Genomic DNA, 26,910 nt, shown 5'->3' with positions numbered 1-26,910 from the left:
ATCACTGGCCAGAGCTTGCACAGTATGCAATTGAGCTACTGGCCTGTCCTGCATCCAGCGTTCTTTCGGAACGCACCTTCAGTGCTACTGGTGGCTTTGTTACCGATCACAGGGTGCGCCTGTCCACCGAATCAGTTGATCGACTGACCTTCATCAAGATGAATCAGTCTTGGATCACCCACAGCTACCAAGAACCTGAAGCTGATGTAACCGAATAATTTTTTTTGAAATATCACATCCCTTCAAGACTGCCTATGCTGATGCTGAGTGACTGTCCTGTTATGTTGATTGTCTATCCTCTTCCTCCTCCGCTGATATGTTGGAAGAACATTTCTGGTTCTGGGTGATGCCATCAGCCCAATTTTTCTGCCCCTGTTTAACAGGGGCATTTAATTACAATTTTTGATGCAATGCTTTGCAGCAGGGCTAATTCCTGCAATAAAAATAGAGTATATGGGAGAGGTTGCAGTGTGGTGGCACCAGCACCAGTGCCTAAGGCCCAATTTTTCTGCCCCTGTTTAACAGGGGCGTTTAAGTACAATTTTTGATGCAATGCTTTGCAGCAGGGCTAATTCCTGCAATAAAACTAGAGTATATGGCAGAGGTTGCAGTGTGGTGGCACCAGTGCCTAAGGCCCAATTTTTCTGCCCCTGTTTAACAGGGACATGTAATTACAATTCTTGATATAATATTTCACAGGAGAGCCCGTTCCTGTGCCCACCCAGAGTAACTGTGAGGACTTATAGTGTTGTGGCACCAGCACCACAACCACCAAAGGTAAATTTTTCTACCACTGTTCAACAATGGCATGTAATTACAATTCTTGATATAATCGTTCACAGCAGGGCGCTCCAGCGCCCACCAAGAGTCACTTTGAGGGCTTACAATGTTGTGGCAAAACCAACACCTTGTTCCGCCATTTCTGCAGAGCATATAGGGCAGGCCCCTACTTTCAAACATCCAACTTACAAACATCTCCTACTTGCAAACGGAAGGAGACAACAGCAAGTGAGATGAAAAAAGATGGACGACAAAACAAATTATACAGGGGTGATAACCCTTCCCTATGTTTTCCAAAAAGCTTAAAAATAGTTTTTTTGACTGGAGCTACACTTTAAAAATGTACCAGTCGAAAATTACAAACAGATTCAACTGAACACAACAAACCTACACAGTCCCTGTCTTGTTTGCACCGCCTGTATACTGCTGTTTTGAGTATATAGGGCCTGGGGGCCACACGCATTTCCTTTTTTTAACATGGGTACTGGGTTCCCCTTAATATGCGTACAAGACCCAAAGGGGCTGGTAATGGGCAGGGAGGGCTACCCATGCCATTTTTCTCAATGATTTTCAACCATATTGCAGGAACCAGATATAACATTAAAACCGCAAGCAGTTTTAAATTACGTTATTTCCGTTTAATGTCATTTTGTGCAGGGACTGTTCTAAACACGGGAAACACGTGACACTTCACAGGCATACTACAGACACCCCCCAGGCACCATATTTAAAGGAATATTTCACTTTTTTTTTTTCACTTTAATCGTTATTAAAATCAGTGCTCCCGCCAAAATGGCCATTTTTAAAAACATTTTAGGCATTGACCCATGTCCCCTGGGGCAGGAGCCAGGTCCCCAAACCCTTTTTAGGACAGTATCTTGCATATTAGCCGTTAAAATTAGCACTTTTAATTTCAAACGTTCGAGTCCCATAGACTTCAATGGGGTTCTAAAGTTCGTACGAATTTGGGGTCCGTTCGAAAGTTCTGGTGCGAACCGAACCGGGGGGGGTGTTCGGCTCATCCCTACTCCGGAAGAGTGGATTAAATTCCATGAAACGCGTCAAGTTTTTGTACTTATGTTTAAATTGACCATGTGCTTTTTATCATCTTATATCAGAATCATGTACCTGTGTAATTATATATGAAGTTTTTTTGTAAATGATAGTGTTTATTTCTAATAGTGATGGGAAGTCAATAGGTGTTATACCCACAATCTTTCCACATGGATATGCATCATTCATGCTTTTATATGTATGTATCCAGATAAAATATTGCAACAATCAGTATCATGTATTATTGTTTAAATCTGACACATATAAATAACAATTTTTGACCTTTTCATAGTGACTGTGTGAGTCAAAGTCCCATTTTCTTCTTCTTCTCTTTGCCACATGGATAGGAATGGAGGCGTGACTAGGTCCCTGCTTCATTTAAAGTCTCAACAAATCCCTTCTTTATGTAAACAAATTATATGTTTTCACTAGGGATGCACCGATACTAGTATTTGTGTCTATATCAAGCATTTGCATGAGTATCGGTACTTGTGCAAATGCTCCGATGCCTAATTGGATACCTGTTGTATTGGAACAGGCGTCCCCAAGCTTAGCAGGGGGTTAGGGCAGTCTCACAGATGATCGGTGCGGTGGTGGGGGCAGTTACAAGCACCAATCTCCCTGTATAGTTTTTCTGACAGCCGCATCTCCTCCTCTCCCGCCTGCCCATTATTGAAAGCTATACAGGGAGATCGGTGATTGTAACTTCTCACACCAATGCACCGATCACCCCTGATTTTTATCTTCAATAAAGTATTCATCACTGTTCCATACCTGGGGGTGCGGTCAACATTTCTTGAACTATTGGCTCTTATTCGGGCTGTGGACTGGACCTGCACAACAAGGTTGAAGGGAGCAATCATTCCCACCTGGAGCGGCACAGCTCTGTCTTTGTATCAGTTATCTCCTCCGTTGTCCTCCTCCCTCTCAGCAGTGTACTCCTCCCTCTCTCCTCTGTCCTCCTCCCTCTCAGCAGTGTCCTCCTCCCTCTCAGCAGTGTCCTCCTCCTTCTCAGCAGTGTCCTCCTCCTTCTCAGCAGTGTACTCCTCCCTCTCTCCTGTGTCCTCCTCCCTCTCTCCTGTGTCCTCCTCCCTCTCCCCTGTGTCCTCCTCCCTCTCTGCTGTGTCCTCCTCCCTCTCAGCGGTGTCCTCCACCCGCTCCGGTGTCCTCATCCCTCTCAGCGGTGTCCTCCTCCCTCTCTGTGGCATCCTCCTTCCTCTTAGTGGTGTCATCCTCCCTCTCTCTGGTATCCTCCTTCCTCTCTCCAGTGTCCTCCTCCCACTCTCCAGTATCCTCCCTCTCTCTGTTGTCTTCCCTCTCAATAGTGTCCACATCCCTCTCAGCAGTGTCCTCCTTCCTCTCTCTGGTGTCCTCCCTCTCTATGGTATCCTCCTCCCTCCCTTCAGTGTCCTCCTCCCTCTCAGCGATGTCCACCTCCCTCTCAGCAGTGTCCACCTCTCTCTCTCCACTGTCCTCTTCCCTCTCTCTGCTCTCCTCCTCCCTGTCTTCGGTGTCCTTCTCTCTCTCGCCGGTGTCCTCCTCCCTCTCAGCGGTTTCCTCCACCCTCTCCCCAGGTCCCCACCCCCTCCCCAGGTCCCCACCCCCTCCCCTTTCCCAGATCTGTCAGGATGGAGAGCAGAGGAAGGAGCTGGTAAATATGTCATTTAACGTCCCCTTCCTTTTCTGAATGGATCATGTGATCTGAGTGACTTTGTTCATTCATAACTGAAACTGTGATTTATGGTTCTTCCGTTTATGAATGGAGAGGAGCCTTTGTCTCCGGTCCATTCACCTTCAGTGCAGCTGAGGCTGCAGAGAAAGGAAATGGGGAATCTGTGTCCTCAGTCCCTTTCCTTGTCTGAAAGGGGAGATGTCAGGGGTCTGTTTAGATCCCTGATATCTCAACAAAGCCTCCCAACAGGGCTGATAAAAAAAAAAAAAGAACTGTAATTAATAAATATTTAAAAGGTTAAATTGTAAAAATAATAATAATTAAAAAAACATCACTGACACCGTCCACCCCCACCAAAAAAGAAAGCATTGTACAAAAATAATACCACAAATTATAAATTGTAAATAATGATAAAATAAATTGTAAAAAATAAAATTGTAAAGAAAAAAACAAAAAAAACTACTGCCACAATCCGCACCTCATCTGCGCTACGGTCACATGACATTAAAAAAGTATCGGTAATCGGTATCGGTAAGTATTTGAAAAAAGTACTGGCAATCGTACTTGAAAAAAGTGTTATCGGTGCAACTGGGAATATTCATAGAGATCACTGCACACAGCCTTACGAATGTCTATGGCAGCTCAGTCAGCACCTATTAGAAACAGAGAAGAGTTAACAGCCTTCTCATCGGCTGGATTAACCATTCACGCACCCACCGACCAATCACAGCCCACACAAAGATCAATTACCAATGTGATATTAGTTGAGCCCCATACCGCAGCCACGCCCACTCCACCCACTGACCAATCACATCCCACACACAGAAGAATTGCCAATGTGTCCATTAGCTGAACTCAACTTTACAGCCACGCCCCTCCACCCACTGACCAATTACAGCACACACATAGAAGCGTTGCGGGATGCGTAGCTAAAATCAGTCCTACAGCCACGCCTCCTCCACATCTTGACCAATCACAACGCACGCACAGAGAAGTTGACAGCGGAGAGCATACCTGCAGCCATGCCCCCTCCACCCACTGACCAATCACAGGGCACAAGCTGAGGCGACGACCGCGCCCTTGACATCTGCATGCAGAACAGCACTACGACCACGCCTCTATCTCCAAACACTTACTGCACCGCTCTACCAGGGGGAGGAGTAAACGCGTCACGTGACAGCCTGACCTCCTGTCAGCTGTCACATGACCGGCAGTATGGCGTCTCTGTGTGTGATGGAGACCGGCCCCCGCCTGTGGTAACCGAGGGATCGGGCTGTGAGACCGGGAGAGGGGGAGGGGGAGCGGCTCAGACATGCAGAAGATCAAGTCTCTGATGACCCGCCAGGTGAGGAGGAGGAGCCGCCGTTGTCATTGTGTAGAGGAGGGGGAGATGAGGAGCAGCGAGGGGGAAAGGAGTGTGTGCTGTATAGGGTGACGAGTATTCGAGGGGATCCTGTAGGTCGGAGTCATGTGACCGGAGGGCCCCCTCATATCGCACTCCGCACCCGTCTACACGTGTATTGTCATGTGTTTGCAATACGTTTTCTAATAACCATTTGTCCTTTGAAGTCCATGTGTGATCCTGTGTCCAGCTTGGGGCCCTTCTGCACTTTTATGTGGCCCCCGGGGGCCCTGCAGACACTAGTCTGTGTTTCCATATTACACTTTCATAGTAGTGATTTATAACAGTCTCTCATAATTCATCTCCACTCTTTAAATGTCTCCTTCCTGAAGCATTTCCCCAGTCTCCAAGAAATCCTATAGCATGTCCGCAGTCTCTGATCATCTCCTGTGCCGAGTCCGCAGTCTCTGATCATCTCCTGTGCCGAGTCCGCAGTCTCTGATCATCTCCTGTGCCGAGTCCGCAGTCTCTGATCATCTCCTGTGCCGAGTCCGCAGTCTCTGATCATCTCCTGTGCCGAGTCCGCAGTCTCTGATCATCTCCTGTGCCGAGTCCGCAGTCTCTGATCATCTCCTGTGCCGAGTCCGCAGTCTCTGATCATCTCCTGTGCCGAGTCCGCAGTCTCTGATCATCTCCTGTGCCGAGTCCGCAGTCTCTGATCATCTCCTGTGCCGAGTCCGCAGTCTCTGATCATCTCCTGTGCCGAGTCCGCAGTCTCTGATCATCTCCTGTGCCGAGTCCGCAGTCTCTGATCATTTCCTGTCCGCAGTCCCCGATCATCTCCTGTGTCGTGTCCGCAGTCCCCGATCATCTCCTGTATCATGCTCAATCTCTTTGACTGTATCCTGTTTTGTCTGCTGTTTCTGGCACTGAACATTCACTGAAGTTTTGTGTGTGGCCCTTTGGTGATGTCGTAGGTCACACTTGAGGCCATATCTAGAAAGTTGACCACCACTAGTCTATGCGGTGAGAATGAAGTCAGAAATGCACATGACTGACTCTGGTGTGAATGGGCCCTAAGAGATCGTTTACACCAGAAGCAGTCGGGTTTATTTATTTATGGATTTATTTTAAGCATAAACATGGCAGTGAGCCTAGTTTACACCATTGCAATGCTTTCATGTGTGTTTGTTTAACCGCTTCCCGCCCGCCCTATAGCCGAATTATGGCTTTAGAGTGGGCGCTTTTGTCCGGGTGGCCGTCCCTGGACGTCCTGGTGTTTACTTCCGCAATGCGTGCCGCCGCGGGCACGCATCGGGGAAGTTCTGTGTTTGCCGTGTCCCCCGGAGACAGGCAAACACAGATCGCTGTAAACGGCCAATCACAGCGGCCGTTTACAGCATGATCAGCGTGTCCAATGTGAGATGATCTCATATGTAAACATATAAGATCATCTCTCAGCGCCGCTCTCCCTCCTCACACAGACAGCGTGTGAGAGGGGAGAGATGAACAGCTGTAGCGGCCGTAAGTGGGGAAAAAAAAAAAAAAAAAAGTGCCATCCGCCCCAGTGCTATCTGTCCCCAGTGCCACCTGTTAGTGCCATTTGTCCCCAGTGCCACCTGTTAGTGCCATTTGTCCCCAGTGCCACCTGTTGTCAGTGCCATTTGTCCCCAGTGCCACCTGTTGTCAGTGCCATTTGTCCCCAGTGCCACCTGTTGTCAGTGCCATTTGTCCCCAGTGCCACCTGTTGTCAGTGCCATTTGTCCCCAGTGCCACCTGTTGTCAGTGCCATTTGTCCCCAGTGCCACCTGTTGTCAGTGCCATTTGTCCCCAGTGCCACCTGTTGTCAGTGCCATTTGTCCCCAGTGCCACCTGTTGTCAGTGCCATTTGTCCCCAGTGCCACCTGTTGTCAGTGCCATTTGTCCCCAGTGCCACCTGTTGTCAGTGCCATTTGTCCCCAGTGCCACCTGTTGTCAGTGCCATTTGTCCCCAGTGCCACCTGTTGTCAGTGCCATTTGTCCCCAGTGCCACCTGTTGTCAGTGCCATTTGTCCCCAGTGCCACCTGTTGTCAGTGCCATTTGTCCCCAGTGCCACCTGTTGTCAGTGCCATTTGTCCCCAGTGCCACCTGTTGTCAGTGCCATTTGTCCCCAGTGCCACCTGTTGTCAGTGCCATTTGTCCCCAGTGCCACCTGTTGTCAGTGCCATTTGTCCCCAGTGCCACCTGTTGTCAGTGCCATTTGTCCCCAGTGCCACCTGTTGTCAGTGCCATTTGTCCCCAGTGCCACCTGTTGTCAGTGCCATTTGTCCCCAGTGCCACCTGTTGTCAGTGCCATTTGTCCCCAGTGCCACCTGTTGTCAGTGCCATTTGTCCCCAGTGCCACCTGTTGTCAGTGCCATTTGTCCCCAGTGCCACCTGTTGTCAGTGCCATTTGTCCCCAGTGCCACCTGTTGTCAGTGCCATTTGTCCCCAGTGCCACCTGTTGTCAGTGCCATTTGTCCCCAGTGCCACCTGTTGTCAGTGCCATTTGTCCCCAGTGCCACCTGTTGTCAGTGCCATTTGTCCCCAGTGCCACCTGTTGTCAGTGCCATTTGTCCCCAGTGCCACCTGTTGTCAGTGCCATTTGTCCCCAGTGCCACCTGTTGTCAGTGCCATTTGTCCCCAGTGCCACGTGTCGTCAGTGCCATGTGTCGTCAGTGCCACGTGTCGTCAGTGCCACGTGTCGTCAGTGCCACGTGTCGTCAGTGCCATGTGTCGTCAGTGCCATGTGTCGTCAGTGCCATGTGTCGTCAGTGCCATGTGTCGTCAGTGCCATCTGTCAGCAGTGCCATGTGTCGTCAGTGCCACATAGTGTCACCTGTCATCAGTACCATATATCAGTGCCATTTGTCATCAGTGCCACCTGTCATTGTTACGTGCCATCTGTTGTCAGTGTCACGTGCCATCAATGCCACTTATCAGTGCCATCTGTCATCGGTGCCACGTGTCATCAGTGCCACGTGTCATCATTGCCATCTGTCATCAGTGTCACGTGTCATTGTCCTGGTGCTCCAGGGCCTTCAAAAGTGTAATAAGTAGTCAACAAGTTAGATGTGTAATTTATTCTCCTAGAACACCTGATGGCGCTACCTGCATGTTGGGCCTCTCTATGTGGCCAGGCTGTGAAAAAGTCCCACACATGTGGTATTGTAATATTCAGGAGGAGTAGCAGAATTTTTTGGGGGGTGTCATTTGTGGTATACACATGCCACGTGAGAGAAATAACCTATTACAATGACAATTTTGTGGAAAAAAATAAAAAAAAATGAAAAATCTTAATTTTGCAAAGAATTGTGGGAAAAAAATGACAACATCAAAAAGCTCACTATACCTCTTACTAAATACCTTGGAATGTCTACTTTCCAAAAAGGGGTCATTTGAGGGGTATTTGTACTTTCCTGACTTGTTCGGGTCACAAGAAGTGAGATAGGCCACCAGTACATCAGATGTGATCAATTTTGTGCGATTCGCACCACACCTTGTAGACTCTCTAACTTTCACAAAGACCAAATAATATCCACTAATTTGGGTTATTTTTACCAAAGATATGTAGCAGTATAAATTGTGGCCAAAATTTATGACGAATAATTAATAATTTGCATAATTTTGTCACAGAAACAAAGAAATATGCGTTTTTTTTTTTTTTTTTTTTCAAAATTTTCGGTCTTTTTTCATTTATAGCGCAAAAAATAAAAACCCCAGAGGTGATCAAATACCACCAAAAGAAAGCTCTATTTGTGGGGAAAAAAAGGACAACAAATTAATTTGGGTACAGTGTTGCATGACTGAGTAATTGTCATTCAAAGTGTGAGAGCACCGAAAGCTGAAAATTAGTCTGGGGAGGAAGGGTGTTTAAGTGCCCAGTAAGCAAGTGGTTAAAAAAACAAAAAAACACATGAAAGCATTGCAAAGGCGTAAACTAGGCTCACTGAAACACATTATTTTCTATTGTATATGTGTTGTGTTTGTACCATGTTTATGCTTAAAAAAAAAATTACAGCATACTGAATTTCTCTGCACCAAAATTGCACGTGATTGCCCGCAAACTAGTGTGTATACACAACATAATAATAATAATAATAATAAAAAAGTAACAAAAAAAATAAGTGCTCCTTTACAGTAGTAGATAAAGCTGCGCAGTTGAGTTGAAATGGTGAGAACATACCTACAGGGAGGAGGAGGCGGTGAAGGGGTTAATGTATAGGTGACATTCAGTGGCAGGATGGAGATGAAGGGGTTAATGATCAGAGGCAGGCTGTATACTGTAGAGGGGTGAATGACATTAGAGTTGTGGATTTTTATATGGTTGGCAGTGCGCTGGTATGAACTCGTACTGTCTGGTGCTCTGATTGAGGCTCCGGCTCTGATTGAGGCTTCCTGATCACCAGCCAGTCAGTGACACATCTTCAGCCCATTCATTTGAATGTAAATCGCATCCAAGTTGGACCAAAGTAGTAGAGGGGGGCACTTCCAAAGACGGACCGACACAAGTCGGAACAGATAAGTCGGTTCTCATAGGAAACCATTCATTTTAACATGTCATGCGACTCGTGCTCTGGAAGTCCGAGCGCATTTTGGACCATTGTGAATTGAAAACGCATATTGCAGCAAGTAACTGGCAGTGACTAAACCCTGTCTGCTTTTGTTGGCATGCTCTTTGTTATGAGACGTAATGTATGTGGGAACCCTAAGAGGAGATGACTATTCACCTGGCTCTGTAGCAGGTTAAGCAGATTGCTTCACTTCCTTCCAACTTGTTGAAGTGTATTCCTTGGAACGGCCGCTTCACTCCCATCACATGTGACTATTTGAGAAAATGTTTAACCTACCAAAATTCTAATGAAATGAAAGTAGCAAAGGAAAGCTGCCATGAAAGAATCATGGGAACTTCTGAAAATGCTAGTTGCCCGGCTGACCTGTTGATCCCTGGTTTCAACATTTTCTGAGTCGCTGACCCAGAACCAAGTTGGGGAAAAAAGCCCAGAGGTCCCGACCCTACATGCTTGTTCCAGGTCATTGATTCAGGGAAATTAAGCATGAGGGTCAGCATGACAGCCAGGCAGTTAGCATGTTTGGAAGAAGGGGTCAGCAATTGTAGCTTTTTATGTTACTTTTTTGTTGGGTTAAAGCACTATTAAAATAGTTCCTTAAAGAGGGATTCCACCAAAAAAAAAAATATTAAAAGCCAGCAGCTATAAATACTACAGCTGCTGACTTTTAATAAATGGACACTCACCTGTCCCGGGTTCCAGCGATGCCGAGGCCGATCGATCGATCGCTCGGCCGCTGCCGCCACCATTCTAGGTGAGGGAATCAGGAAGTGAAGCAAATCGGCTTCACTTCCCGGTTCCCTACTGCGCATGCGTGAGTTGCGCCGCGCAATAGGAAATCTCCGCGCTGTCACTGGGACCAGTGTGTGTCCCAGCAGACAGCGCGACAAGGCAGGAAATGACGTAGACTCCCACGGGAGTCTATGCCCGGAAGTGGGTGTAAATACCTGTCTTTGACAGGTATCTCCACCCCCCTCCCCCCTGAAAGGTGTCAATTGTGACACCGGAGGGGGGGAGGGATCCGCTCAGCGGAGGTTCCACTTTAGGGTGGAATCCCGCTTTAAGGATTAAGGTTTTTCACTTTTCATTCTATGCATTAAGGTGAAAAACCTTCTGTGCTGTAGCTCCTCCCCAGCCCCCCCCCTCCCCCTTATTCTTACCTGAGCCCTATGAGATCCAGCGATGTGCACAAGAGCAGCGACTCTCGCCGCTGTCTCCCTCCTCCCTGGGCAGACGGATAGCAGCGGGAGCCAATTGCTTTCAATCAAATGCTTTGCCAAGTGGAGGGACAGGGCTGAGCTGCCTGCTGTCAAAAATCAAGGAAAAAAAAAAAAAAAGATGAATGCAGCCATAAGATCTGATGAGTGGTAAGCTGCAAAATATTAGGTGTCTATTCTTAGGTTTATGCTTTAACGCCTTCAGCCCCGGAACGTTTGGCTGCTCAATGACCAGAGCACTTTTTGCAATATGGCACTGCGTCACTTTAACTGACAACTGCGCGGTCATGCGACGCTGTACCCAAACAAAATTGACTTCCTTTTTTTTTTTTTTTTCCTACAAATAGATTTCTTTTGGTGGTATTTGATCCTCTCTGCAGTTTTTATTTTTTGCGTGTTAAAAAAAAATAAAAACACAATATTTTGTACTTTTTGCTATAATAAATAGCCCTAATATTTATTTATTTATTTTTGTACAGTTTTTTTCTTAGTTTAAGCCGATATGTATTCTACATATTTTTGGTAATACAAATTGCAATAGGTGTATATTGATTGGTTTGTGAAAATTATAGCGTCTACAAAATAGGGGATAGATTTACAGCTTTTATTATTATTATTATTTTTTTTTTTACTAGTAATGGCAGCGATCTGTGTGTGTGGTGTTTTTTTTTTTTTTATTTTTTTTTTTTTTTTACATGTATTTTATCATGACTGCGACATTATGGCTGACACATTGGACACTTTTGACACATTTTTGAGATGTTTGACAATTTTACAGCGATCAGTGCTTTAAAAATGCATAAATGTCACTAGCAGGGAAGGGGTTAAACACGTGGGGGCAATCAAGGGGTTAACTGTGTTCCCTGACTTTGTTCTAACTGTAGGGGGAGGGGGATAGCAGATTGTGATTCCTAGCTATTAGGAACTCACAATCTGTCTCGCTGAACAGAACAGGGATTTGTGTGTTTACACTCGTCGCTGTTCTGCCTCTTGTGCCCGCGATCACTTGTGGCTGGTGGTCATCGCAACTGTCAGCCACGAGCATCGGCACCCTCCGAGTGCAGCAGGCGCGCTCCTGCTATCCAACTTAACCAGTTGCCGACCGCCGCACGCCGATGTACGTCAGCAGAATGGCACGGGCAGGCATAAGGGCTTACATGTACGTCCCTTGCCTCCCGCGGGTCGGGGGCCCGATCGGGCCCCCGCCCGGTGCCTGCGGCGGTCGGTATTCGTTCGGGAGCGATCCCGGACGAGGGGACGGCCATTCATTCATGGCCACCCCCTCGCGATCGCTCCCGACGAATAGAAATCCCCCGTGACATCACTTCCTCTCCTGTAATGTAAACACAGGAGAGGAAGTGATGTATTCTCTCCTCCGTGTCGGTATTTTTCGTTCCGACACGGAGGAGAGCGGATCGGTGAGTTGCACCAACACTCTACACACACAGTAGAACATGCCAGGCACACTCACACCCCCCCTTTACCCCCCGATCACCCCCCAATTACCCCTGCCCCCCAGTCACAGTGACACCAATGTCATTTTTTTTTTTTTTTTTTGCATTGGTGTCATTTGTGACTGTAATAAATGTTAGGGCAGTTAGGGTTAGCCCCCTTTAGTTCTAATGTACCCCCCTAACCCCCCCAATAAAGGTTTAACCCCGTGATCACCCCCCGTCGCCAGTGTCACTAAGTCTGGGTTCACATTGCAGCGGTTTATGAGAACGAATGTGATTCGCACCGCACTGCAGTGCAAATCACATCCGATCTCTGTGCGATTCGAGTTCAGCCATTCGCCGCACCCGCCACACCCGCCGCAAATTCGCACGGGACCCTTTTTTTGGCCCGCAGCAGAATCGGATCGCATGGGTGTTCACACCATGCGATCCGAGTTTGCAGATCGCACTGCGATATGCGAACTGATCTGGGGGTGTCAGTAACATTTCACTGACACTCCCAGCAGTTCGCATAGGGCAGTGTGAACTGCCGCCGGGAGGCATGCGATGCGGGAACCCGCCGCGGATTCGCAGCGTTTCCGCATCGCTCAAGTGTGAACCCAGCCTAATAAGCGATCATTTTTCTGATCGCCGTATTAGTGTCACAGGTGACGCTAGTTAGGCAGGTAGGTATTTAGGTTCGCCGCAGCTTTTTATAGCGCCAGGGACCCCCATATACTACCGCATAAAGCCCCCTGATTGCCCCCTAGTTAACCCTTTCACCAGTGATCACCATATAACTGTTACAGGTGACGCTGGTTGGTTAGTTATTTTTTTATAGTTTCAGGGCACCCGCCATTTATTACCTAGTCTCACTAGTGTACCCCTAAATTTAGGGGTGTCTACTTTCCAAAATGGGGTCATTTGGGGGGGGTTTGTGCCATCTTGGCATTTTATGGCCTTCAAAACTGTAACGCCCTTAGAAAGCCTGAAGGCGGTGCTTGGTTTTCGGGGCCCCGTACGCGGCTAGGCTCCCAAAAAGTCCCACATATGTGGTATCCCCGTACTCAGGAGAAGCAGCAGAATTTATTTTGGGGTTTCATTTCACATACGCCCATAGCATGTGTGAGCAATATATCATTTAGTGACAACTTTGTGTAAAAAAAAAAAAAAAAAAAATTTTTTTTTTGTCATTATTCAATCGCTTGAGGCAAAAAAATAAAATATTCAATGGGCTCAACATGCCACTTATCAATTTCCTTAGGGGGTCTACTTTCCAAAATGGGGTCATTTGGGGGGGTTTTGTACTGCCCTGCCATTTTAGCACCTCAAGAAATGAGATAGGCAGTCGTAAACTAAAAGCTGCGTAAATTCCAGAAAACGTACCTTAGTTTGTAGATGTGACAACTTTTGCGCAAACCAATAAATATACAATTATTGACTTTTTTTTTACCAAAGACATGTGGCTGAATACATTTTGGCCTAAATGTATGACTAAAATTGAGTTTATTGGATTTTTCTAATAACAAAAAGTAGAAAATATCATTTTTTTTCAAAATTTGCGGTCTTTTTACGTTTATATCGCAAAAAATAAAAATCGCAGAGGCAATCAAATACCATCAAAAGAAAGCTCTATTTGTGGGAAGAAAAGGACGCAAATTTTGTTTGGGTACAACATTGCATGACCGCGCAATTACCAGTTAAAGCAGCGCAGTGCCAAAGTGTAAAAAGGCCTCTGGTCATTTACCAGCAAAATGGTCCGGTCTGAAAGTGGTTAAAGGAGCCGATGTACAGCTACGACGGCTTGCGGGATTGTGCCGACCTGCTGCAGTATAATGACGGCAGCCGGTCGGCAATTGGTTAAAGTGGTTGTAAACCTCCAGAAAAAATAAATAAAACCTGCAAGACAAAGGCATAATGAGCTAGTATGCACCGCATGTGTGGGCAGTTCCTCGCCAGTGATGTCGCTGCTAATACAGTGGTGTGAAAAAGTGTTTGCCCCCTTCCTCATTTCCTGTTCCTTTGCATGTTTGTCACACTTAAGTGTTTCGGAACATCAAACCAATTTAAACAATAGTCAAGGACAACACAAGTAAACACAAAATGCAATTTGTAAATGAAGATGTTTATTATTAAAGGTGAAAAAAAAAATCCAAACCATCATGGCCCTGTGTGAAAAAGTGATTGCCCCCTAAACCTAATAACTGGTTGGGCCACCCTTAGCAGCAACAACTGCAACCAAGCGTTTGCGATAACGTGCAATGAGGCTTTTACAGCGTCCTGGAGGAATTTTGGCCCACTCATCTTTGCAGAATTGTCCTAATTCAGTTACATTAGAGGGTTTTCGAGCATTAACGGCCTTTTTAAGGTCATACCACAACATCTCAATAGGATTCAGGTCAGGACTTTGGCTAGGCCACTCCAAAGTCTTCATTTTGTTTTTCTTCAGCCATTCGGTGGTGGACTTGCTGGTGTGTTTAGGATCATTGTCCTGCTGCAGAACCCAAGTTCGTTTCAGCTTGAGTACACGAACAGATGGTCGGACATTCTCCTTCAGGATCTCTTGGTAGACAGCAGAATTCATAGTTCCTTTTATCACGGCAAGTCTTCCAGGTCCTGAAGCAGCAAAACAGCCCCAGACCATCACACTACCACCACCATATTTTACTGTTGGTATAATGTTCTTTTTATGAAATGCAGTGTTCCTTCTACGCCAGATATACTTGGACACACACCTTCCAAAGAGTTCCACTTTTGTCTCATCGGTCCACAGAATGTTGTCCCAAAAGTCTTGGGGATCATCAAGATGTGTTGTGGAGAAATTGAGACAAGCTTTGATGTTCTTTTTGCTCAGCAGTGGTTTTCTCCTTGGAACTCTGCCATGCAGGCCATTTTTGCCCAGTCTTTTCCTGATGGTGGAGGCATGAACGCTGACCTTAACTGAGGCAAGTGAGGCCTGCAGTTCCTTGGACGTTGTTGTGGGGTCTTTTGTGACCTCTTGGATGAGTCGTCGCTGCGCTCTTGGGGTAATTTTGGGCGGGCGGCCACTCCTGGGAAGGTTCACCACTGTTCCATGTCTTCGCCATTTGTGGATAATGGCTCTCACTGTGGTTCGCTGGATTCCCAAAGCTTTGGAAATGGCTTTATAACCCTTTCCAGACTGATAGATCTCAATTACTTTCTTTCTCAATTGTTCCTGAATTTCTTTGGGTCTCGGCATGATGTGTAGCTTTTAAGGATCTTCTGGTGGACCTTACTGTGTCAAGCAGCTCCTATTTAAGTGATGCCTTGATTGTGAACAGGTGTGGCAATAATCAGGCCTGGGTGTGGCTAGAGAAATTGAACTCAGGTGTGGACAACCACAGTTATAGTATGTTTTAACAAGGGGGGCAATCACTTTTTCACACAGGGCCATGATGGTTTGGATTTTTTTTCACCTTTAATAATAAACACCTTCATTTACAAATTGCATTTTGTGTTTACTTGTGTTGTCCTTGACTATTGTTTAAATTGGTTTGATGTTCCGAAACACTTAAGTGTGACAAACAAGCAAAGGAACAGGAAATGAGGAAGGGGGCAAACACTTTTTCACACCACTGTAAGACCCCTTTCACACTGGGGAGTTTTTCAGGCGCTTTAGCGTAAAAAAAAAAAGCGCCTGAAAGAAGCCTCACCTGCAATCCCAATGTGAGAGCCCGAGTGCTTTCACACTATGGCGCTTTTCAGGCGCTTTATCGTTTAAAATAAGCGACTGTAAAGCTCCTGAAAGAAGCCTCATCTGCAATCCCAATGTGAAAGCCCGAGTGCTTTCACACTGAGGCGCTGAGCTGGCAGGGCATCAAATAAAGTCCTGCAAGCAGCTTCTTTGCAGAGCTTTTGGAGCGGTGAATACACCGCTCCTAAAGCGCCCCTTCCCATTGAAATCAATGGGAAGTGCCTGCAAAGCGCTTTTGGCAGCGGTGCTTTGTGGGCGCTTTTAACCCTTTATTTGGCTGCTAGCAGGGGTTAAAAGCGCTCGTTAGCGCTAGAAAAATGCTACTTTAAGCGGCGCTTTACAAGCGTTTTTCAGGCGCTGGCAGTGTGAAAGGGCTCTTAAAGCACTCGGGCTTTCACATTGGGATTGCAGATGAGGCTTCTTTCAAGTGCGTTACAGGCACTTTTTTTTTAATGCTAAAGCGCCTGAAAAGCGCCTCAGTGTGAAAGGGATCTAAAGTGGCCTGGGAGTATATATTCGTTTTTGTGGAGTATTAGGAAATCTGTGTGTGCTGCTGTCTTTATTGGTGTAATGGTTCGCTTCATGTTGGGTCACATATTTTCCAGCACTAAGTGCAGGGTTTTTCCTTTTTTTTTTTTTTTTTTTTTTACATTTTAAAGTATGTCATACATAGCAGGGAGGGGGGCACAGCCTGACGGCTTCTACAGCCCCCGGAACCTTCCACCTGATCTCTTCTAGATAGGAATCTCCTGGTAGAGATGAGGATGATGTCGCCTTCCCTGGCCAGAAAATAGGCTTTATAGCCACTTTAATTAGTATTTTAATAAAGACGAAGCTTCACATTATGTTAGGCAGAGTTGTACCGGCTAATCAAGTCCCTGTGGGCACCTCGTAAATTGAAGTCTAATAGGTTGGCATCTCTGATGATCATTTTCAAAGATTCCAGATTGATTATGAAAGGGTCTGTTTCTGGAGCCGGTCCAGTGAATTCTGCTCCAGATGGTCGCCATTCTGTCAGAAAGATTTGGGTCCTTTTCCAGCGAAGGACAGACGTTTCCAGTCCAAGATATTTAACTTGATGTGCTGATCCGACACCTGTGCAGGAGGATCCGGCATTTTTATTTCTTGATCTGTTGATGTCCCCAGTGGCGCTTTATGAATAAACAATCATTGATAATCTTCAAAATTGGACTGCTGTTGCTACATATGGACAGATGATCTGATTGGTCAGGACAGTGCCGTCCATATCTATATAGCAGTAATAAAATATTACATTGTCCTCTGTATGAAATGTCAGGATTTAGGCTTGATTCACACTAACACGTTTTTTGATGCATTTTGCAGAAATGCAGGGAAATTTTTTAACATGGGTTCCTATGGGACATGTTCACATTAATGCATTTTTGTGCCTCTGCATTTTTGGAAAGGGTCGGGGACTTTTTTCATGCAAAATGCAGCGTTTTGCATGTAATAGAAGTCAATGGACCCGCATCAAAAACGCAAGTACCACGTTTTTACCACGATTTTTTTTTTCACTGTATATAGCTGGTTGCTAAGCAACCACAGTGTAAAAAAAAAAAAGAAAACAAATGCAAAACGCAGCAAAATCGTGCTAAAAGCACGACAAGCACCACAAAAAGCATTGCAAAAACGCTCGAAAGCAACATGCATAGATGTGAATCAAGCCTAACACCTCTCCCGTTCGCTGCTCTGCACTCCTTCCAGCATGCTGGTAAATTCCTGCCTCCACACTGCTAAACAAACCTGTTACAACACTCTCATCAAAACCATCTCATCCAAACCTCGTCAACTCTTTTCTACCCTTAATTCCTTACTTCACCCCCCCCCCCCCCCCCCCCACTGCTCCCACCCACCAACGTGCTTACCACTCAACAGATTGCCAACCATTTCAATAGCAAAATTGACATAATTCGCAATCGGATATCCAGCATTCAACTTCCTCCCCTACCCAACACAACAGGTCCAGCACCGTGCTCAATACGCTCCTCTTTTTGCCCAGTTACCACAGATGAAGTTAATAAACTCCTCTCCACGGCCCATCTCACTACCTGCTCCCTGGACCCTGTCCCCTCACAATTACTACTACCACCTTCCCACTCTATCCTCAACTCCCTAACCCACATCTTCAACCTCTCCCTCTCCTCCGGCACCTTTCCTTCCCTGCTCAAACATGCACTGGTTACCTCTATACTCAAAAAACCCTCACTAGACCCCCACCTGTTTGAACAACTTAAGACCCATCTCCCTGCTCCCGTTTGCCTCCAAGCTCATCGAACGCCATGCCCATGACCAAATGAGTTGCTACCTCATGGACAACAACCTTCTCGACCCCGTACAGTCTGGCTTCCGCACACAACATTCTACTGAAACTGCCCTACTAAAACTCACCAATGACCTACTAACTGCTAAAACCAACGGCCACGACTCCATACTCATACTTTAGACCTCTCTGCTGCCTTTGACACAGTTGACCACCTGCTCCTCCTCAGCAAATTACACTCCCTTGGCCTCGGTGACTCTGCTTTATCCTGGTTCTCCTCTTGCCTATCTCAGCACACTTCCAGTGTCACAACTCCATCTCCTCTGCTCCCCTTCCTCTTTCTGTTGGGGTACCCCAAGGTTCTGTCCTTAGGCCCCTCCTATTCTCGATCTATACCTCTTCCCTGGGCCAGTTGATGACCTCCCATGGTTTCCAATACCACCTCTATGCCGATGACACCCAGATCTATCTCTCCACTCCTCAACTCACCCCCTCAATCTCCTCACACATCTCAAACTTAATGACATATCGGTATGGATGTCACGCCACTTCCTCAAACTCAATCTTTCTAAAACTGAGCTTGTTATATTTCCTCCTTCATGATATCGTCCCCTCTGCTCCTCCCAGGACCTCCTGCTCTCTAGCTCCCTTGTTACCTCCTCCCATGCTCGCCTTCAAGACTTCTCCAGAGCCTCTCCCATCCTCTGGAACTCCCTGCCCCAGTCTGTCCGATCAGCCCCTACCCTGTCCACCTTTAGGAGATCCCTGAAAACTCATTTATTCAGGGAAGCCTATCCCACACCCACCTAACAACTACTGTCCCCGAGCCACCGCCATCAAATCATTCTCTGCAGCTATTACCTTTTGTACCACCACCCCCTCCCTTTAGAATGTCAGCTCTACGAGCAGGGCCCTCCTGTACCTTCTGTATTGAACTGTACTGTAATTGTGTTGCTGTCCTCCGTATACATTGTAAAGCGCTGCGTAAACTGTTGGCGCTATATAAATCGTGTATAGTAATTAAAGCTAGACTCCATGATTTTTGTTATTTTTCTCTAAACAATAAGACCAGGTTACCCATTTCAGCTCCTGGAAGAATTTACCTCCTTCCTGACCAGAGCACCTTTTGCGATACGGCACTGCGTCACTTTAACTGACAACTGCGCGGTCGTGCAAAGTTGCATCAAAACAAAAATGTCCTTTTTCCTCCTCCACAAATAGCGCTATCTTTTGGTGGTATGTTATCAACTGCGGTTTTTATTTTTTGCGCTATAAACAAAAAAAAGCAAGAATTAAAAAAAAAAAAAGCAATATATTTTTACCCTTTTGCTATAATAAATATCCCCCAAAATATATATAAAAAACCCCCAAAAAAAATGTATTTCTCAGTTTAGGCCGACATGTATTCTTCTACATATTTTTGGTTAAAAAAATCGCAATAAGCGTAGTAATGGCGGCGATCTGCAATTTTTATGACTGTGACAATATGGTGGACACCGCACACTTTTGACTCTATTTTGGGACTATTGTCATTTATACAGCGATCAGCGCTATAAAAATGCACCGATTTACTGTGAAAATGACACTGGCAGGGAAGGGGTTAAACACTAGGGGGCAATCAAGGGGTTAAGTGTGTCCTAGGGAGTGATTCTAACTGGGGGGGATTGCCCCACTAGAACATGATAGAGATCACTGCTCCCGATGACAGGGAGCAGTAGATCCCTGTCATGTTAATAGGTAGAACAGGGAAATGCTTTGTTTTCATAGGTATCTCCCGTTCTGCTGCTCTGTGACACAATTGCGGGACACCGGCGGACATCGAGTCCACGGGACACGCAGGCATGGTCACTTAGTATGTGGCGGGTGCGTACCCACAATGCTATGTCACCCATTTGTACAGCCGTGCCATTGTGCCGACGTACATCGTCGTGCACTGGTTGGCAAGTGGTTAAATATGGCTGTTGGATGCTAAAAAAAAATGCACGGTTGAGCCACATTTTTAGCACCCCCCCCCTCCCCCCACCTTAAAGGCGAGGAACAGCCAAAGCTTGTTCGGCTGTACTTCAGTGGATCACAGAAGTGCACTTTGTTCTGCACTCCTGTGACCCGTTTTCAGGAGTGAAAAGCAAGTATTCTAGACTGAGCTACTTTTGGCTGGGAACCCTAAGGCAGGCCATAGACGATTTCATTTGATTTTCTTACAATCCAACAGGGTGGGTGATGAGGGCCTTCCTGGCCAGCAGAATAGAATGACAGACGGTCAGATAAAAACTAGCAAAGGGCCGTCTATGCACTATTCCTCCCACTGACACCAAAAATGGGGCACTATTTCTTCCACCGATGCCAATGATGGCATACTATTCCTCTTACTAATGGGGCACTACTTCCACTGACCACCCACCTTGAGGCCATATTTATTTATTCTTACTGATACTGGGCCCAGGACATCTTCTACCTTCGCTGGCCACTATCCGGCCCCCCTAAAGTCTGAACCGGCCCTTTGTTTTAAAAAGTTTGGAAACCTCTGATCTAGGGGAATAAAAACAAAGAAAATGTGCTTATCAGATTTTTCTGCTCCTCCTCCCTGCAGCCAGACCAGTTCCTGCAGTGTATCCCCCCCCCCCCCCCCCCTCCAGTGCTCTGGGGTCCTGGTGTCCTCCAGACTGAAGCAGAATTTGGACATGATGACCCCGGAGGGTGGGGAGCGCCATCTGCTGGGGGAACGGAGGATCAGGTAAGTAAAACTGTTCCTTCTCTCTCCTGGACAAAACAAACAGTCTATGAACCCTTGTTGTGTGAGCACAGCCCCACCGCAATGGACAATTTATACATGATCTTTGAGTGCGGATTTAATGTTATGCTGAGTTCACTTTCTTCTTGTTACTATTTTTGACAAGTGCTCAATGCATTTTTTTTTTCTCTTTACAATCTCCTATTGCTAATGCATTCAGAACTACTTTAGGAGTTGCCAATTATCTCAATATGCTTTTACTCTGATAACATTTATGTTGTTGAAACGATCTCACTACACTAAGTTATCCTCCTCCACTGTATTCCTTTTTATTGCTCATTGTCATCTGTATCTGATTCTTTTCTGTATGAAATGCTGCTCACCCAGTCTTTGTGTATTGTATGTAGGAATGCACCGATACCATCTTTTTATTTTATTTTATTTTATTTTTTTATTTTTTTTACGAGCATGAGTACCGATCCTTCTTTTTTTTTTTTTTAATTTTTTTTTTTAATTTTTTTTTTTTATAGTACTCGCCGATACCAATCACCGATACCTACTGCAACTGTTTTTTCACTTGAGCTGTTGTAAATGGTACAAAGCATTGAAAAAAGTTATTTACAAATGAAATCTATTTATTTTTTTTTGCTCTTTTCCAATGTGGAATGTGTGAATATATATATAATATATATATATAAAAATATTCACTAGCAAAGCAAACAAAAAAAAGTTTTAATTTTATATTGTTTTATAAAATAGACGTTAAAAAAAAAACAGGAAAATAATTAAATGGAGGAGATTAGGGAGTTAATTAAGGCTGATTAGAGTAAATTAAGGGTTTATAAGGGGTTAAACAGAGGAACATTTGTTGATCCCTTTGATCTGCAGATGAAGAATATATTGTTATTATTATTGTTATTATTTTTTGACAGCTCCAATTACTGGACTTCTTTAACACTTCAGCTGTCAACAGGAGAGACCCACTGACAGCTGAAAGAACCGAGCTTGAAAGTATTGTTTTCAGGTATCGGTGCATTTGCACAAGTACCGATACTTGTGCAAATACTCGGTATCTGCACGGATACTAGTATCGGTGCAACCATAATTGTATGGTGACTCCATTATCAATGGAAAAAAAAAAAACATGATTTCAGCGCTCAAGTTTTGTAGGAATTAGGAAAGAGACTTTAAATGGAAAAGCTTGACGACCCATTAAGGTCATACTGTGCCCAGGAACCACTCACAGCTTTGGTGCCCTCTTCAGGTTGGGGTGATCTTTAAAAGGGTTGTAAACCCTCAAGGTTTTTCACCCACCTTTTACTTACATGAACCCGGTCTTTGCAGCGACGAGCAAACCAGCTCCAGCCGGTGTCTCGGGTCCTCATTGGATAGATTGATGGCAGTGCAGCCATTGGCTCCCTCTGCTGTCAATCAAATCCAATGATGCCAGAGAGTCCTGCTGTCTTCATCAATGGAGCAGCATGACACGGAAGCGCGCCCGCACACGTGCCCTGAGGGAGAGCGGCTCTCCAAAGGGGCACTCGAAAAGAGGAGGAGCCACGAGCACAACTAAGGTATCCCAGAAGAGGAGGATCGGGACCACTCTGTGCAAAATCAACTGCACAGAGTAGGGAAGGATGACATGTTTAAAAAAAACAAAAAACAAAAAAAACAAAAACAAAAAAAACAACTTTACATATCCTTTAATTCTAAGCCGAGTGAGGTGCCCCGGCCTGCATTACTACAATAAACAATTGCAGCTTCCTTTTGTGGCCTGAATACTACAGAGAAAAAGATCTATGTGACACTGCACAAGAACTTTACACATTTCAAGGGGTATACCCTTCGCTCTTAAAGCGGAAGTAAATCTCGATCGATTTTCATATGTTCAAAAAAAGTTAAATTTTTGGTCACATTGGTTGTGCTCTCAACCAAACTGTCAAACCATCCAATGGCTGGATTCATAACTGATCACATGTGCAGCGCCATGGCAGTTGAAGATTAAACAGAGGCCAAGATAGCAGCTTCCTTGGCTGAAAACGATAACAGGGTTTACCTCCAATTTAAGAAGAGGGCATACTCTGAAAATACGTAACGTCTTGCGATGAATGGCGCAGTGTTGCATTGATCGTCCTTTGTGGTTCTCAGGCCCTCGAGGTGCTAAGAGACCTTGTCATAGGATCTACTCCATACTTGTGTTTTCACAGCTTTGAGTATTGATGCCCACCATATTAAAGTGGGAGTAAGCTCCCATGCATAATTTGTACCTGTAGGTATGCCTATAGCACGTTTTAGAAGATATTTACAGTACCTATAGGTAATCCTTTAATAAGGCTTACCTATAGGTACTTAAATATCTCCTAGATGTGCACTGTTTAGAAGATATTTACTGTATATGCTGCCGGCTCGGGAGTGACGTCAGGGTGGCTTCGGCCGCTCACACAGCCGGAGTCCGCCAACCTGGAAGAAAGATAGATGAGGATGGAAGCAGTGGCGGCTCCCCGCTGGAAGGGCTTCATGATAAGTTATGTTTCACGTAATGTACATAATGTGCTGGCAATGCATACTAGCATATTATGGCTTTACCTTGCAGATTAAAAACAAAACAAAAAAAAACTGCGGTTTACTACCGCTTTAATAACGGGGGCTTTCGGGTGATCTACTAGGCCTGTGCACCCTTTTTTCTATTTCTTCAGTTAGTTATAATTGACTTTAGGCCTTGTACACACGATAAAAATACCAGACGAACGACCAACGTTTTTTTTCCTTTTGCATGCTAGTCTTATATTGAAAAGGAAGAGGATACTAAAGTTAGGAAAAATTCTCGTATGACAGAATACAACTTCGGAAGTGATGTAATGTGTAGTATTTGTAATGTTTTGGTGCTTCTACCAGCTTGCCTGTGCGATCAGCGAGTCTGAGAAGGAATCCGCCGGTGCCGTAATTGGCTATAGAGAAAACCGAGGGCCTGATGGTCCCCGGCAGTCTCTATGACTCTCGGAGGCCCGGGAAAGACCATGGCAGAGATATTTATTTTAACCTCCCTAGCGGTAATCCCAAGTCTGGCTCGGGTTGGGAATTTACTAGCAGGAGCGGTAACCCCGAGCCAGACTCGGGATCGCAATGCTGGATGCAGGGAAGGACACAGTGAGACTTACTTACCTTGTCCCCTGGATCCAGCGATGTCCCCCGCGCTGTGTGATCGAGCTGTCCTCCACTCGATTCACAGTGCCGAATGCCGCCGAGCTCCGTTCCCTGCGACGTTACGGCGCACGGGAGCGGAGAACGGCGGCAAATTCAAAAAAGTAAAAAGACACAAAACACACACAGCACTGTAATCTTACAGATTACAGTACTGTATTAAAAAATACACACCCCCTTTGTCCCTAGTGGTTTGTGCAATGCCCTGCATGCACTTTTATATTATAAATACTGTTTTTTTCTGCCTGGAATTTGGAGATTGTCCATAGCAACCAAAAAGTGTCCCTTTTTCAGTGTTTTAGGATTTGATTACATTTATTGAATAATTTTTATTATTCTTTATTATAAACTTTATCATACCCGGGATGTCTGCTAGACTCTGGTTTGAAGAGATTTAAGAGCGTTATTCCTAAGAATTACAGGACTACAAAATAAAACGCCAGATTTCCATGCAAAATAATTGTACCGCTTTCAGCACCTAAAACCAGACTGAATCATACCGCCAGGGAGGTTAAGTATGAGCACATTGCAAGAAATGCGTTTGTTTTTTTTTTTTTTCTTCCTTCAGTCCCATGTATTTTGCAGGCTTAGTATGAGAACATTTTAACTTTAATTTCCTATTTTTTTTAGGGTCTCAAAAGTCCACAAGACAGCGTCCATGATCTCAGTCCGGTTGAAAACTTTAGACTTCCGTCCAAGGTACGATACGTTTTCTATGTTGTCATGTCATATACTGTATATAGCATAACTTGAAATGACAGGCGGACTGTTGAATGAAGGTGTATCTCATAGTCTGCAATGATAATGACCCACAGTGCAATGGAGATGGACCCAGACAGAGCGGGTCAGACCATTATTCCTTATTGCTACGCACTGGTGCATATACACTGACTTGCAGGTTGGTGAAGGCTAGAGCATTCAGAAGGCATGGAGGTCTGATCTGAGCACACGAGAGCATCCGTGACCGCTGGGTCCAGCTCATCGCGGCCGTTTACCACGTGATCGCTCCGTCAAATGACGGAGTGATCACTTGTAAACAAGCCGGCGTCATGTTATGACGCCGGTTCCTCCCTCCCCCTCTCTGTACCGATCGGTACAGCGGAGGGGGAAGAGATCGGTGTCAGCAGCGATGTGGGCTGCATCTGCAGTGCCCACATCGCTGCTCACCGAAAATTAACCCCTCGATTCCCTGCATTACTCTGCAATACCCTGCCATTACTCTGCATTACTCTGCAATGCCCTGCAACACTCTGCAATGCCCTGCAACACTCTGCAATGCCCTGCAACACTCTGCAATGCCCTGCAACACTCTGCAACACCCTGCAACACTCTGCAACGCCCTGCAACGCCCTGCAACACTCTGCAACGCCCTGCAACACTCTGCAACGCCCTGCAACGCCCTGCAACGCCCTGCAACACCCTGCAACACCCTGCAACACCCTGCAACACCCTGCAACACCCTGCAACGCCCTGCAACACCGTGCAACGCCCTGCAACACCGTGCAACGCCCTGCAACACCGTGCAACGCCCTGCAACACCGTGCAACGCCCTGCAACACTGTGCAACGCCCTGCAACACTGTGCAACGCCCTGCAACACTGTGCAACGCCCTGCAACACTGTGCAACGCCCTGCAACACTGTGCAACGCCCTGCAACACTGTGCAACACTGTGCAACACTGTGCAACATTCCGCAACACTCCCGCAACACTCCCGCAACACTCTGCAACACCCGCCAATACCCTGCAACACTCTGCAATGCTCTGCAACACCCGCCAATACCCTGCAACACTCTGCAATGCTCTGCAACACCCGCCAATACCCTGCAATGCTCTGCAACGCAGTACTCTGCAACGCCATACTCTGAGATACCCAGCCATAGTCGGTGATACCCTGCAATACCCAGCCATAGACATCCCCCCCACTCCCTCCGCCCTCCGGTGCTTCTACCGAATCGCTAATACGATCAAAGCCAGAATCTTTTTTTTTTTTTTTTTTTTTTTTTCAGGCTTCCCAGCTTAGAGGTGAGATGCGGGGTCTTATTGACCCCACATCTCACTGTAAAGAGGACCTGTCATGCCATATTCCTATTACAAGGGATGTTTACATTCCTTGTAATAGGAATAAAAGTGATCAAAAAAATTATTTTTGGGGAAAAAAATGTCAAACTAAAATAAATAAAGTAAAATGAACAATAAAAAAAATGTTTCTTTTTAAAGCGCCCCTGTCCCCATGTGCTCGCATGCAGAAGCGAACGCATACGTAAGTCCCGCCCACATATGAAAACGGTGTTCAAACCACACATGTGAGGTATCGCTGCGAACGTTAGAGCGAGAGCAATAATTCTAGCCCTAGACCTCCTCTGTAACTCAAAACATATAACCAGTAAAAAAAAATTAAATCGTCGCCTATGGGGATTTTTAAGTAGCGACGTTTGGCGCCATTCCACGAGCGTGTGCAATTTTAAAGAGTGACATATTAGGTATCTATTTACTCAGCATAACTTCATCTTTCACATTATGCAAAAATTGGGCTAACTTTACTGTGTTATTTTTTTTTTTTTTTAAGCACAAAACTGTTTTTTTTCCAAAAAAAAGCATTCGAAAAATTACTGCGCAAATACCGTGCGAGATAAAAAGTTGCAAAGACCACCATTGTATTCTCCAGGGTGTTTGCTAAAAAAACATATATAATGTTTTGGAGTTCTATGTAATTTTCTAGCAAATAAATGATGATTTTTACATGTAGGAGAGAAATGTCAGAATTGTCCTGGGTGCTCCAGAACGCCTGATGGTGCTCCATGCATGTTGGGCCTCTGTATGTGGCCACACTGTGTAAAAGTCTCACACATGTGGTATCGCCGTACTCGGGAGTAATAGCAGAATGTGTTTTGGGG

The 26,910-nt window shown here is 45.7% G+C and overlaps 1 protein-coding gene across 1 annotated transcript in view; it reads left to right on the top strand.

Moving 5' to 3' along the window:
- Positions 1 to 4,621: 4,621 nt before the first annotated feature.
- The window catches only part of VPS50 (VPS50 subunit of EARP/GARPII complex), a 367,497-nt gene continuing 345,208 nt past the window's right edge, over positions 4,622 to 26,910 (top strand). The window contains exons 1-2 of the mRNA XM_077490790.1: positions 4,622 to 4,850; positions 24,646 to 24,714. Coding sequence (XP_077346916.1) covers positions 4,818 to 4,850; positions 24,646 to 24,714 — 102 coding nt within the window. The 5' untranslated portion in view covers positions 4,622 to 4,817. The remainder of the gene's footprint in view (positions 4,851 to 24,645; positions 24,715 to 26,910) is intronic.

Source organism: Lithobates pipiens, unplaced genomic scaffold (assembly GCF_037356315.1).
Source record: "Lithobates pipiens isolate NorthernLeopardFrog02 unplaced genomic scaffold, aLitPip1_a1.2 Scaffold_19, whole genome shotgun sequence".
Lineage (NCBI taxonomy): Eukaryota > Metazoa > Chordata > Amphibia > Anura > Ranidae > Lithobates > Lithobates pipiens.
Note: the sequence above shows the minus strand (reverse complement) of the source record. Positions and strands in the feature narration are given on the sequence as shown.